The following is a 14,341-nucleotide window of genomic DNA, read 5'->3' as shown; positions in this document are numbered from 1 at the left end:
GCTCACCTCTAGTGCTAACTTCACTGTGCTGTTATATGTTTACATGTTTTTCTCCCACTAGACTCTGAGTTTTTTAAAAAACTTAGAGCATATCTATGTAATTCTAGAACCTATTATATTTTTGGCACAAACTAATGACTGAATTTATTAAATGAATTAATTCCCATTTAATAATCTCAAAAGCATCTCAAACTGATCTGATAAAAATTTAAACTCTTGGTTTTATGAAAGGATGTATCTCTTTTTCCAATCTTTAAGACATTAAGCTTGACATCTTTTTAAATGCCTTATCAATTCTAAACCAAAGTATATGTCTCATATACTTCCGAAGCACTCTTGTGTTCAGGAGACTGAGACCTCAGTAGTGACAACCATCCAATTTGTCTACCCGCTCTTACCTTCCATCTGTACCCAATTTTTTCTCCTTCATAGCAATCAGAATGCTATTTTTAAAAGTATACCTTGAGTAGTAATGTTTTTGTATCCACTGAGACCTTATAATGGGTTTTCATTACAGTTAAAACATGTAAATCCTGAGCATGTTTTTAGGCTGTACAAGATTTTGCCTATGTTATTCTTCTTTATCTCTTCTGATACCATTCTCCAAACATCTTTTCCATATATAGACCTGTATGTGTGCTATTTTCTTGGTACAAAATGCCCTTCTCCCCATCACATGTTAGTTATTTCTATTATCATATTGGTATCAGCTAATTTTCACTTCTCCAGAGAAACCTTTTCTGACCACAATGTATTCTCTAATATTTTCATTTTTAACTCCTGTTCTTTTACTTCATACTTCTCAACACAATTTGTCAGTCTGTGCACATGTGTGCCTGTTTTCCCCAACATGCTAAAATATATAAGGACACTACTTGGGGACCAAGAGATGTAGGAACCATGAATGGTTTTCAATTCAATTTCTCCATTACCCATTACTATAATGAAAATAGTAATAATAAGACACATACCTATTAAATTAATAAAATAACAGGCTATGCTCAATTTCATTTTCAGCAGCACAGTCTCATATAGGACATAAATATACATCTATATATAGTCTGATTCTTTACTCATGGGTAGTATATTTATGGACTCAACCAAATGCATGTCAATCAAGGTATTTGAAAAAAAACCTGCATGTGTACTAAACAAGTACAGACTTTTTTTACTTGTCATTATTTCCTAAAAAAATTCTTTTTTAACAGCTATTTACATAGCCTTTTACATTTTTTGTCTTACAAATTATCTAGAAATGACTTTAAGTATACAGATGATATGCCTATATTATATGCAAATAGTACACCATTTTATGTATTGGACTTGAGCATCAGGAGATTTTTGTATGTGTGGGAGGTCCTGAAATCAATCCCCCCACAGACTCCAAGGGACAACTGTATTTGCCCACAAGTTTCTTCCCTATGAAAGATAGTTGAACATGCAAAAAAGTTTTAAAATTTAGCAATAATTCAGGTTGAAATTAGAAAAAAATATAAAATCAATGTAAAGGAAATGTCACCAATATTGTTCCTTGTTTTACTTCCAAGAAAACCAATCATAATACCTTTTTTTCCCCCAGCATTTAAATTTTGTATACATATATTTATACATGTAAATGTTCATGCATGCATAAACACATACCCAGTAGTTAATCTGTTTCATAAAATTTCCTAAAGGCTTTAAATTCAACATTGAGTTAAGCTCTGGGTATACCAAGATGAATAACATCAGAAAACTTCCCTGTCAGCAAAAATAGGACTCAAGTGTTATCACAAAGTACTTGGATGTTTTCTTAAATCAAATTTTAGTGGGAAGGAGGAAGGAAAAGAATAAGTATTAGGGGCTGAAGGGGAGCAAATTATGTTCCATACAGATGTGATTTTACCTAAATGAACCCCACTATTTTGTGTAATGATAATGTACTAATGAAAACATGAAAAAGTATTCAGTATGAATACCAATTGCTAAAAAACTGTAATGTAAGCAAGTTTCAAAAGGTCCAGGATCACAGGACTTGTATACCCAGGATTTTGAAGTAAGCTAATAAAACTAGCATGAATAATCACTCATCCTGTAAGGGATGGAGTCTAACACTGATGACCTTATGATCTTCCAGCATTAAAATCCATCCAAAAAAAAAAAAAAAAAAAATCCATCTCAATACTGAAGGTTAAGCTGGCCACTAGATGGCCTGACATATCATATGGTGAGCCTTCTGCCTAGAGTGCTCCTTTGTACCCCATGGGTGCCCTTCTCATTCTCTCCTGTACAGAAGTCTATGCCCTCATTATATTGTAATAAATTTTACTTTTACCATTCCACATTAAAACTGTGAGTTTCTTAAAGGTAAAGACAGTATTTTAATTTCTATATCTTTATTTCATTAGTAGGCAAAAAGGACACTGAGTATATTGATGAAAAGTTGGAAGCAAGATTGGGAGGAGACACATCAGCTTTGGTATTGTGAAAACTTGAAGTGGCTTTGAAATATAGAATGAAAAAACAAGGATACAGACATCATTCTTTGGACTAAAAACCTAAAAGCCAATCCAGAAAAAAAAAAAAGAAAAAATAAACAAGCATTGAAAAGTTTTGACCTGAGACAACATTAATTTAAAAGCTCTTATTAGTAAGAGGCTCCTGGTTTCAATTAAGAAAAAGCATTAAGAACAGCAAATAATTTTAGGAGCTAGGGTTGTAGCTCAGTGGCAGAGAGCTTGCATAGCATGTGTGAGGCACTGGGTTTGATCCTCAGCACCACATAAAAATAAATACATAAAATAAAGGTATCGTGGCTATTTACAACTAAAAATAAAAAGAGTAGCAAATAATTTTTGTCAAATTTCTACACAATTTGCTCTACTATTTGCTCTTGAATATGTTGTAATATATTTCAGTCTTTTCTTAGATAATACGTTCCCCTGTGCTCCTTAAATGACATACTTAACTGAATCCCTGCTTATGAATCTCTAGGAACGTCTTGAGGATGGGTTGACAATCTAGGAATTTTGATCTAATTTGGGATGAGGAGAGAGGTCTAGATGGATCCTCCCCAATATCTATAGATTGTCATGATTAGCTCAGCCTTTGGGAAGGCTTGTGTTCTTTAGGGAATTATTTGTCCCATAAATAAGACCACCTAACATGAGAAATACTTGAAGATGTGATCCTTTTCTACTGTGTTTGCCTGTTTTCAGTTGATTTTAGAGGAAGGGGATGAGATTGTGATACATGTACCTGTCAGGTCATCAGTGGGCCAGGAACCCAGCTGGCATGCTTTGCAGGTGTACTCATCAAAGACGTACTCATTCTCCTTACAAGGCGTGCAGGTCCAACAACAGCTGACTTCTCCCTTCCGGATCACCTGAGAAAAACATTTAAATTTTGGTTAATATTTTGTATAGATAAAAATCCAACAATCATTTCTTCAAATGTACTGCTTTTCAAAGCAAAAAGGGTCTTCACATACATTCTTTCAAACATCATCAATTTGAATGAGAATCAATATTCTCATTTTATAATTAAATAAATTAAGGATGAGTTTGAACAATGAGTCTAACATCCCAAGTTGGTTGTTAACTGAGGTGAGAATTAAATAATATGTAAGTCTTTGGATAATTATCTTTGGATACTTGTATTTAACTAAATTCCTGTGTTTGTGCTCATGTATACACACAGAAACATGTAAACAACTGAATATTTCTCTTTTCCTATAAATTAAGACCTTTTGCTCTCTGAATTTATCTTGGCTTTCCTCCAATAGCTGAGTAATTGTGAGAAAAAAAAAACCATTGCATGTCTCCTAATACTAAAAATTTATCTATATTGATAATTAGTAATTTATATTTGACAGAAACAGAGGCAGAAGACAAAGGATTTATGGATGTGATCTCTTGGTCTTTCTCTACTAAAAATCTGATTTAAATTTCAGCCCACTCTTTCCTCTTTAATAAATTTACTTTTGTCAGGATGGTTGTAAAAAAAGATCATTTAGATTATTATATGCTGCTTAATCTATTTGATTTTTAAGGTAATATAAAATAATTGAAATAATTTAACAGTTGAAAGAGTCCCAGACGTTATTCTTTAGAAATGGATGTGTCTTTTATTTTTTCCTGCCATCACATGCATGAATACCTTCTGTGGAATAGAGGCAGAATTCATTCAACATTCTTATAAATAATGGAAACACTTTTGATTTTGCTTTATATTCCTTGTCTTAGATGATAACTTTATTAATGAGCTTTGATAATACTATTTAAAACATCTATAGCCAAATATAACTGTTAAGTGGCACTTCTATTTTACATTTTGCATTGTCCCTGGTGCTGATTCTTGATACTGCAGCAATACATTGTAAGTAGGGAATGATGAAAAATGGTCCCGAAGCATCCTTTCCCTAAAATCATCTAGATAAGGCAAAATTGCTAATAAGATCTGCTTAATCCAGACACAAAACTCTTTACCATAATATTGACTATTTACAGACTATTTAGTGCATGCCACGTGCTCTGATACCATTAAAACATTAGAACAGCTTGGAATGAGGTAACTGGTTTTATTTTATTTATTTTTAGAAGAGAATACTGAAGTATAGTCAGCTTATATCTTATGTTAGGGTGAATGAGATATCAAATAACATATGTTAGACATGAAGACTCATACTTACAAATATTGGGACTTATTAGAAGAAAGCTTCATGATATTATGAAAAATTTAAGAGAAAGAGGATTGGTTCTGGAATAAAGATGTCCAGGTTCTAGTCTTGCTTAGTGTCGCTGAGCAGTTATGTGCCTTCATTATTCCTTCAGCTAATGCCAAGATGCCTCAAACAGAGCCTATGCATTGATTATAGTAATTCTTACTCTGTAGGAATGCCTGAGTGTTAACACCACAAAAATGTGTAGAACTCCCTAAAATATTACTTATTCTTCACTAACAATAAGCATACAAATACTCCTATAGAGGAAGGAAAATGTTATTTATAAAGAAATTTCAACTATACTTGGTAAAGAGGAAGGAAGAATGTTATTTATAAAGTAATTTCAACTATACTTGGTAAAACTACTATTGGAAAATTAGTAGATTACATGATATAGATAGGCGTATTTAAAATTATGAAAGATTCTCTTTATAGACCTTAGTAAGGATTGGTGAATAAAAGCTGCTTTTTCCTCCCAAGAAATACACTGAATTCCTATGGTTTATTTTTTTTGTTGGTTGTAAATTTCAGTATCTTGCCAAAATAAGTTTATGTACCTTTCCTAGATTAATCCCAATATTACAATGTCTTTAAATCAATCATGGCAACTGAGTATGTCTTCTGATCATTCAAAACCATTTTTTTGGTTCTGTTTTACATTTGGTTTGAATAAAAGACATAGTGAAAATTCTCTTTCCTAGCACTGAAAGTAGTGACACTTTATTTATAACTAACAATTTGTAACTCATTCAAATTTTTTTCTAGACTAAACGCTTTCATGGAAACTAAGTTACAAATCTCTGAACAACCCCATGAGGTGCTACCATTAATAAATTTGCTCAGTAATAACTTTAAACTATATTAAAAGAATGTTGTCAACTGTATACTTAATGGAATGAAAATGAGATATGACTAGAAAGTCAGAGAAAAAAATTATCTTCTAAAACTTTATTAGAAGATAATCAGCATTAAAAATATGATAATAGGGAATCAAATTCTTCCAATGTGTAAAGTTCTTTATGGTTTTCTTTTTTACATTCCTAGGGATTGAACCTAGGACCTTGCACATACTAAGTAAGTGATTACTACAAAGCCACCTTTCAGTTCCCATTGTATAGATTATTACCAGTACAATAGGGTAGAAAAAATATGTGAAGAAGTCTCTCAACAAAGACATTCAGCATTTTGAAGTTACAGGCTCAAAATGTATTGCTGCAAAGAGTCAAAAAATCAACATTCTCTATGGTTATTTACAATGTATAAGTGTTTTTCAGGAAGAAGTGGAGAGCATGAACAATTGATATCTTGGTTGGGTCTACACTGGATTTCACATGAAGAGCTTAGTTGTAAGATGGGCCAAAGTTCAGAACTCTTTTATCACTGTATATAAACATTTAGTAAGTGTTTTTTGAAAAGGATCAAAAGGAAGAAAGGGGCTGGGGCCTGTAGGGAAAAATGGTGGAAGGAAAGAAGGAACACAGGAAGACAGCTTGGCTGTAGTTTTATAAAAGTTTATATTCAAAGGCAGGTAGCAGATCAGATTTAGCCTCTAGGCTTTGGTTCACAATTCTTCCTATGTGACATAGTAAGATATCCAGAAATTTTTATATGTTTTGTAAGCCAGTGAGTCAGTTAGCCACTATTAAGAAATTTGTTTTCTATTTTCTTTGACTTTGGCTTTCTTCTTTCAAGTCTTATGCTTTTCAAATCTTCAGAACTACCTATTGAGGAACTTTTAATTATAAATCCAATAGTAAAACATTTCATTTTTTAAAAAATTTGCTACTAAGGATGAACCAAGAGGTTCTTTACCACTGAGCCACTTCCCCAGTACTTTCTAAGTTTTATCTTATATTTTTAATTTTTTATTTGTTATTGTTAGTTATATATGACACTAGAATGCATTTTGACATATTATACTTATATGGTATGTAACATCTCATTCTTGTGGTTGAGTATGATGTAGAATTACACTGGTCGTGTAATCATATATACACAGAGGAAAGGGATGTCTGATTCATTCTACTATCTTTCCTCTTCCCATTTTCCCTCCCTTCCCTTCATTCTCCTTTGTCTAATCCAAAGTACAAATGTTCTTCCCAACCTCCTAACTCCCTGCCCCCATAGTGAGTTAGCATCTGCATATCAAAGAGAATAGGACTTTGTTTTTTTAGGAATGGCTTATTTCATTTAGCATGATAGTCTCCAGCTCTGAACATGGCAATCAGGAAACAGAGAGAGAAAGAGGGAGCACCACTCACCAGAGTCAAAATATAAATCTCAAAGGTAGGTTTCCGGTGATCTACTTCTTCCAGCTACACCCTACCTGTCTATAGTTACCATATCAGTAGATTAATCCACCTATTAAGTTTCAGCTCTCATAGTGTAATCATTTCACCTTGGAACATTCTTGCATTGTCTTACACATGAGCATTTGGGGGAACAACTCATATTTAACCAAAACACAACAATAACTAACTTATTTCTGCTTTTTAATTATATTTCCATATTCTTCTTCATTGGCTTTTTATTTCCTATCAGCTAGGACACACCAGTGTAAAAGCACCTTTCCTGTACCCTGAAATTACCAAACTGCTACCTACTTTTCACCATATAATTTTGGATGCTCAGTTACCATTATATGTTGCTCCATCTGGAAGACTTCTATCTCCAGAGGAACCAGATGAAAGGCTGATCTCCAATTCTCAGGTCTTGACCTCACTCCTCTTCTTCCTTGGCTCATCTTCCACTGAAAACTGTCTTATCTAACAGCAAATTCTGATGGAGCTCTCTGAATCTGAACTTATTCAGCCTCTATTTCTTCTTCTTCCTTTAAACTTCAAAAGAAGACATTCTTCAAGACTCTTCTAGATCTGTATTATGTTTTATAGAAACTTCTAGGTTGAACAATTTTATCTACTTAACAACTTCAACTTGAACTCCATTTAATAAATGTCTACATCTGAATCATTAGTCTTATTTCTCACTGTTCTGGACCAATCATCACAGGGTGGCTATCTCTAAACCAACAAACTCCCCCAGAATTTACCACCTTTTCTCTAAAAGCATTCTCATTTGTTATTCCTGACAATGGCACTTTTTAGACTTGTAATTACAGTTGATTGTCTTGTACTCCTTTTTCTTTTCCAACCTTGTATCTAATCAGGATTGATTGATTCTCTTTGTAAGGTTTCTCCCAATGTACATCCTGTCCACTTTTTCATTCTCACTGTTTCTTCCCCAATTCAAGCCCTCGTCACCATGATCACAGTGTCCATTTACTTATTTCTTCCATCTTTTTTCATGATTCATAAGTCTGCTCGTCAATCTTCACCTATGATAGCTCAATTTATGTCAACACCTCAAAGTTTTTCTTTGACTCCTGTTTAATAAGAAGTAGCTTCAATTTATTTAGTATAACATTGAAAACTTTCCATAAATCTGGACACAACCTATCATAACTTTTTCTTTTATAATAACCATTTAGAGCAACCATTTACATAACCTAGATTATTCACTGCTATTGAGAATCTATGTATCCCCTTGATCACTTCTGCATCTTTCCAGTGACTGTTCCCTCTACATTAATGATCTCTCCCTTGAGTCACACTCATTTTTATGGTCCAATGTTTTACATTTTATTCAGAAAAAAGTTCTCTTTCACCCTCCCCACCAAGAACTTACGTAGTCTATTTTTTCTTTCTTGAGGAAGTCATCACATTTTCATGATACTGCTATCTCATGGTCTATATAGTTTTCTCATCTATATGAAATCCAACAATAAAGGATGTCTCACTCATTTTCCCCCACAGATATTAACTACTACTATTACATTAAGAGGCATTTGATAAATACTTGTTAAATTAATGAGAATTAGCATGTTTTCCAATTCTAAGTCATTCACTTACAGGAATCAGTCTTTAAAGTCTTGGATAAGCAGAAAGTGTGGGGTAGAACATAATGCCTCAATTAGTTTTATCCTCTCAGACCAACTACTAAGACTATTGTTGGTTGCATTAGACATAAGGATTAACAAGAGTAAAGACGAAAAAATCCTCACAGTTTCTAATGCTAAAAGCTTACAGGGTAAAAATGAAAGTAAATCTCAATTTAGAAAAATAGCCAATGGTAGCCAACATTGTTGAATTTACAACAAAAATGAATGAAGTGTGTCCTCCTTTATCTGGCCTTTCTTTACCTTTATCTGGCCTTTCTCACATGGCTCACTGCACACAGATCTGATGATGTTATTTTTCTTGGTCCATACTTCATCATCATCCATTTTTAGTTCTCCATTGTCCCAACTTCCAACATTGATATAATCAAAGTAATCTTTTCCCATTTCCTTGAAATTCATTATTTCATACCTGAGAAATAAGAAAATAATTATTCAGCTACAAATATAAATAATCCTCTATAAAAAGGAAAATGACTTCATTCCCTTAAATATAACTCCTGTCAGGTAAGTAGTGCTGGAATTTCACAAGACAGAATCCTTAGATAACCAAAACCTATCTGCTACTTCATTTTCTCTTCAGAGATCATTGTTCTGTTTTAAATTATTCATGTATTTATTTATTTACATTTAAATCTATACCTGAAATAGAAAATAATCCCATGTGAGAAACTGACTTAACCTCAAAAGGATGGAGCAGTTTTTAAATAACTTCAAGAAATTTAAGCAAGGACTACTGTTGGGCTTCTGAAAAAAAAAAAAAAGAGTTTTGTCTCCATTCAAGTTTGATCAAATTTTCCTTTACTAGCCCCATGAGAATTTGGTAAATCTTTGATCTTGTTTTCAGTGTTAGGGTATGTGGGAGTAACTTGGATAAGGCCTGATTTTGCCTTTATTATTTTACCCTTTGTCAACTGTTAAGTTCATTGTATAAAGGCAATTTCCAGAATGTTTTTTTTTTTTAAACCTGAACATAGTTACTAAAGAATCTTATGCAATGTAAAAATACTGGAAGAGAGGAGTACTTGGTGAGTTCTCAGGCTTTATTTGTTGTTACTCTTATTTTCAGTAAGGGATAAACATGTAACTAGGGCAAACCAACATGCTTATTTAAAAGACTTTTCTTATATGTGAGAGAAATATAACTTTTCCTATATTTCCAGAGAAACACTTTTGAAATAATTTTCTCATCTGAGGACATCAGATTAGCAAAAAAAAAAAAAAAAAAACCACTTCATTGGTTCCTACAGGAATGTAGAACCTACAGGTTCACGATGTCTTCACATGCGTTTTTTGTTGTTTTTAAGATTTTTTTTAATTTGTAGATGGGCATGATATCTGTATTTTATTTGTTTATTTTTATGTGGTGCTGAGGATTGAACCCAGTGTCAGGTAACCACTCTACCACCAAGCTACAACCCCAGGGCCCTTCACATGCTTTTTAACACTACACACACTGTACAGGCAGGTAGGCTTCTAACTCATAAAAAGCTTCTTCAGTATGTTCAGCAATCTGGAAATGGATATGGATAGAACACATTCTAGCTTTTGGGTTCCAGTGACCATATACCATAGTCTCACCAACATTCTGCACAGAAATAAAAAGAACAGAACTAACCTCAGTCCTTGAATTTCCTTTGTAAGATGATGCCATGCTGTTTTTATTGCCAATCACAATTTTTTACTGTAGTAGGTTTTTTTTTTTCAGAATAACAATCCCTTCTTATATTTTGTTGGTTGTTAAGTAGCTTCAGGATTATCCTGTAGTGTTTTATTTGAAGTAGGTAACAAGTTGGGATAACTACCTAAATTCCACTTCTAAATAAAAATTCATAACTCACTTTCCTTTCCACACTGTCACAGTTATCCTATGGCCACAGAGCATTCCATAAATCAAGATTTTAGAACACAAAGCACTAAAGTAAAAAGACTTCATGTGTTATGTCATGGGCTCCTTCAAATACACAGGCTGCTAAGTCTTAAAAGGTGAATTTCTGTGAGCAAATAACCTTTGAACATTGTAGTCTGGGAGAAAGAAATAAATGTCAGTGTCAGGAGGCTTCTTTTGTTGCTGATTTGAGAAGATATGAGGGTATCTTTGCTCACTCAAAAACAAGACGTCAACCCCATTTCTACTGATTCTTAAGTCTGACAAAGTCTGACCAAGATGTTTATTTCACAGCTAATAGAACTGAAGCCACCTGAGGTCAATCTGTATGACCAACTTGCAGAGAAAGTGTCAGAGTCAGGACCTAAACTAAACCTTAATACTTTAAGTCAGCTCTTCATTTTTTCTCCATTAGATTACTCCCAATCTATTGCTATAGCTAAGAGATCAATTTTCTGTTGTTTAAATGATGTAAAAATGTAACCACTTTACATTATAAGGTTTTAACTTTACACCCATGGCTCCTACTTGTATGTATGAGAAATTTAATAAAGTAAATGGATTCAGTTTTTGAAAAATAATTAGGAAACCCTATAGAATAAAAAATGTCATAATTTATAGGAAAATTATTTAAAGAAAAGTTAAATCATTATTTTAGCTTAACCTATCACACTTGTATAGCCATACTGGAGACAATAAATCTTCCTTTCAGAATTAATATTTTTTTCCTGGTAATTGTTTCTTACCTACCGGACAGAGAGAAAGATATTATTAATAATAACTAAAGCTGTGAATATATCCCATTCCTTTAAAAACCTTCAGGAGCAGTACACTGAAAAAGAACTTCATAAGGATACTTCTCCATAACAAAGATTCTCTCCTTTTTTTGAGTTGATATGAAATATTTTTATTTTTTAATTTTCAGAGAAAGGATACAAAATTTATTATCCATCAAAAGTGAAAAGAATGAGTGATTCCAAAAAGAACAAATAAAAAAGGCTCAAAAAGACTAAGGTAAATTCTCATTTGATAATTGTAACTGAGAGCTGCATATTATCCTTCCACTATTACTAGTTAGTTGGCTGTGCAAACTTGGATGTGTCTCTTTCTTTCTCTGAGACTCAGATTTCTCTCCAGGAAAAGTAGGACATTGACACAGATCATCTGTTTCTCTATGGTCCTTTTAGGAGCACAGCGGTGTATTCAGAATCCATGTGTGGGGTCGTGGCTCAGTGGTAGAACACTCATCTGACATGTATAAGACACTGGGTTCAATCCTCAGCACCCCATTAAAAAATAAATAAATAAAATAAAGATATTGTGTCCATCTAGAACTAAAAAAATTTAAAAAATCTAAAAATAAAAAAGAATCCATATGCATTCAGGGTCAGGATCTGAAATTTCTACTATTCAGGCTTCATATTTTCTATGTGCCCCATTGGTTTTTGCCCTTTCATTCCTCTTTTTCTGCATATTTTCAAGTTAATCTTTTTTCTTTAATCCCTTTACTGGTCTTCCTTTCTTCTGGTATGAAAATTTTCGAGGTTGCTTAAGGGATTACAAATATGAATTCTTACTCTACTTAATGTCAAGTTACCTAATATAAAATGTAAGAATCTTTCCTTGTATAATTTCATTTCCCTTTCCCTTATACCATTCTTTTCAAATATTTTACAACTATACACTTATCCACTCTACAATATAGTATCTTAATTTTTGCTTTAAGATACTATATCTTGCAGTTGTATTGAGTTTGACATTTTCTCTCCATGTTCCTTCTGCCTAATTAAGGTCAGTCTTGGGCAGCAGCTAGACAACTTAAAACTTAGGTCCTGAAGGAGTCTCTAAACTAGGGCTTAGCAAACTTTCACTGTTAAAGGACAGATAATAAGTATTTTTGACTTGTAGATGGTCTCTAACTACTCAGCTCTGCTATTATAGTGCAAAAGCAGCCACAGTGCCTAACTAAATGACTGTCACTGTGCTCCAAAAATCCTTCTTTACAGCAAACTCAATTTGGCTTGCAGACCCTAGTTTGCTGACATATGATCTACATCACTGGTGGTAAATACCATAGGTCCATATTTCACACCTGTAATTATGAAACACTTAGAGCTCTGAAAACTGTATGTTTTTTCACAACTCCACTGGCAGCAAAACATGAATCTATCTGCAGTTACCAGTGAAAAAACCTGACCTGAACCTGAGGCTATTTATAGTCTCTATATAACACCTAGTATGAATATTCATGTTTTATGTAAGAAATATCCATTTATTGATTAAGCAGTGCTGTTCCACAGCATGTTGGGGCATTATATTACTGTGTAAACATTTTTTAAATTCAAAAGTTCTGGATTGTGTAACACACATGGCACCATGGTTTTAATTACAAAATTGTGGGGTGATAGTACCCTACTCAGAGGTGAGGTTTTAAAACAATGATCCAAATATGCGTGAGAACAATCTGCAAATGCATGTAAAAGAACCAGTTTCTATCTCTCCTGGATCCCTTTGTTCAGGATCTTCCTCTTATACATCTGGCAATTTAGGAGAATCCCTCATCACGCCTTGCTCCTCTAGTTCCTTGTCCAGTTGAGAATCTCTTTGATCCAACCCAACAGTTACTTTTACAATGCATTTTCTGCAAATAAGTTTCTAAAAGTGTTTTTATAATTTGATTGTGTTTGATTATAAGACAAGCAGCTAAAGTCTAAAAGACAGAGTTACAATCAACTCTTATCACCTAAGAGACTGTCTTTGGATGAGTACTTTAACCTTTGTAGGCCTCAGTTTTTTTCTGAAAAAAAAAGAATAATAATATTACTTACCTCATATGATTAAAAAGTAGAGCACTTAGCTTGGTGTTTGGATAATAGCATACCATAAATATTAGCTATAATTTTCTTTTGAAACAGATTCTCACTGTTGTGAAAGCTGGTTGTAAACAGTTATAATTTTCTTTAAAAATATAAGTAAATTTGTTGGAAAAACAAAAGGTTGCAAACAACCCTTTCTTTGATCTGGTCCATTCCCTCAGAGGCCAACTCTGATAATTTATTAATGCATTAATGTAATATTAAAATTTTGGGGGGGCGCCAGGGATTGAACTCAGGGGCACTTGACCACTGAGCCACATCCCCAGCCCTATTTTTATTTAGACATAGGGTCTCACTGAATTGCTTAGGCTGGCTTTGAACTCAGGATCCTCTTGCCTTAGCCTCCAGAGCCACTGGGATAACATGTGTGCAGCACCATGCTCAGCTTGTAATATTCAAACTTAGTAGTGCATGGATAGACTCAAACCAGCATGCACTCCCAGATATTGTTTGCAAAATGTTATGTATATTGTTCATGAAAGAGCATCTAGAATTTTACCAGAGTCCTGAATGGATTAATATTCCAAAAAAGGTTAAGAACCAGTGTCCTAAAAGTACCCTATTATAGTGTATGTGGAGTATGAGTGAGAAAGTAGTGTTCTGCCTAATCTATTAAAGTTTCCCACTGAAACAGAGCTGAACCATCTGAAACATTTCCTCAATGTCTCATTTGTGAAACTGTTTTGGGGACATGATGTCAAAACTCTTGAACTGAGATAGCTATATTCATTAGTCTGTTAGCAGGTCCCAAGCTAATGTCACTGCTCCAGAGATGCACAAAGGAACAATAAATCCATGCATAGATATCAGAGAACCTAAAGACTGAGCTCATGGGTCAACCTGTCCTAAAAGGAATTATAACACATGTTAAGTAACTTTTGGCCCAGTGGATATAGCAAACAGAGAAAAAAAGTAGAAAA

The 14,341-nt window shown here is 33.5% G+C and overlaps 1 protein-coding gene across 3 annotated transcripts in view; it reads right to left on the bottom strand.

Annotated features, from left to right (window-relative positions):
* Grm5 (glutamate metabotropic receptor 5) overlaps positions 1-14,341 on the bottom strand; it is a 464,549-nt gene that overhangs the window by 74,277 nt on the left and 375,931 nt on the right. For all 3 annotated transcript variants that reach the window (XM_046439401.2, XM_046439400.2, XM_058577374.1), the window contains exons 6-7: positions 8,901-9,069; positions 3,238-3,364 (exon numbers count right to left, since the gene is read on the bottom strand). In XM_046439401.2, the coding sequence (XP_046295357.1) occupies positions 3,238-3,364; positions 8,901-9,069 (296 nt within the window). The remainder of the gene's footprint in view (positions 1-3,237; positions 3,365-8,900; positions 9,070-14,341) is intronic.

Source organism: Marmota monax, unplaced genomic scaffold (assembly GCF_021218885.2).
Source record: "Marmota monax isolate L192 unplaced genomic scaffold, Marmota_monax_Labrador192_F-V1.1 WCK01_AAM20220418_F8-fsc00096, whole genome shotgun sequence".
Taxonomy (NCBI): Eukaryota; Metazoa; Chordata; class Mammalia; order Rodentia; family Sciuridae; genus Marmota; species Marmota monax.
This window is presented reverse-complemented; position numbering and strand designations above follow the sequence as displayed.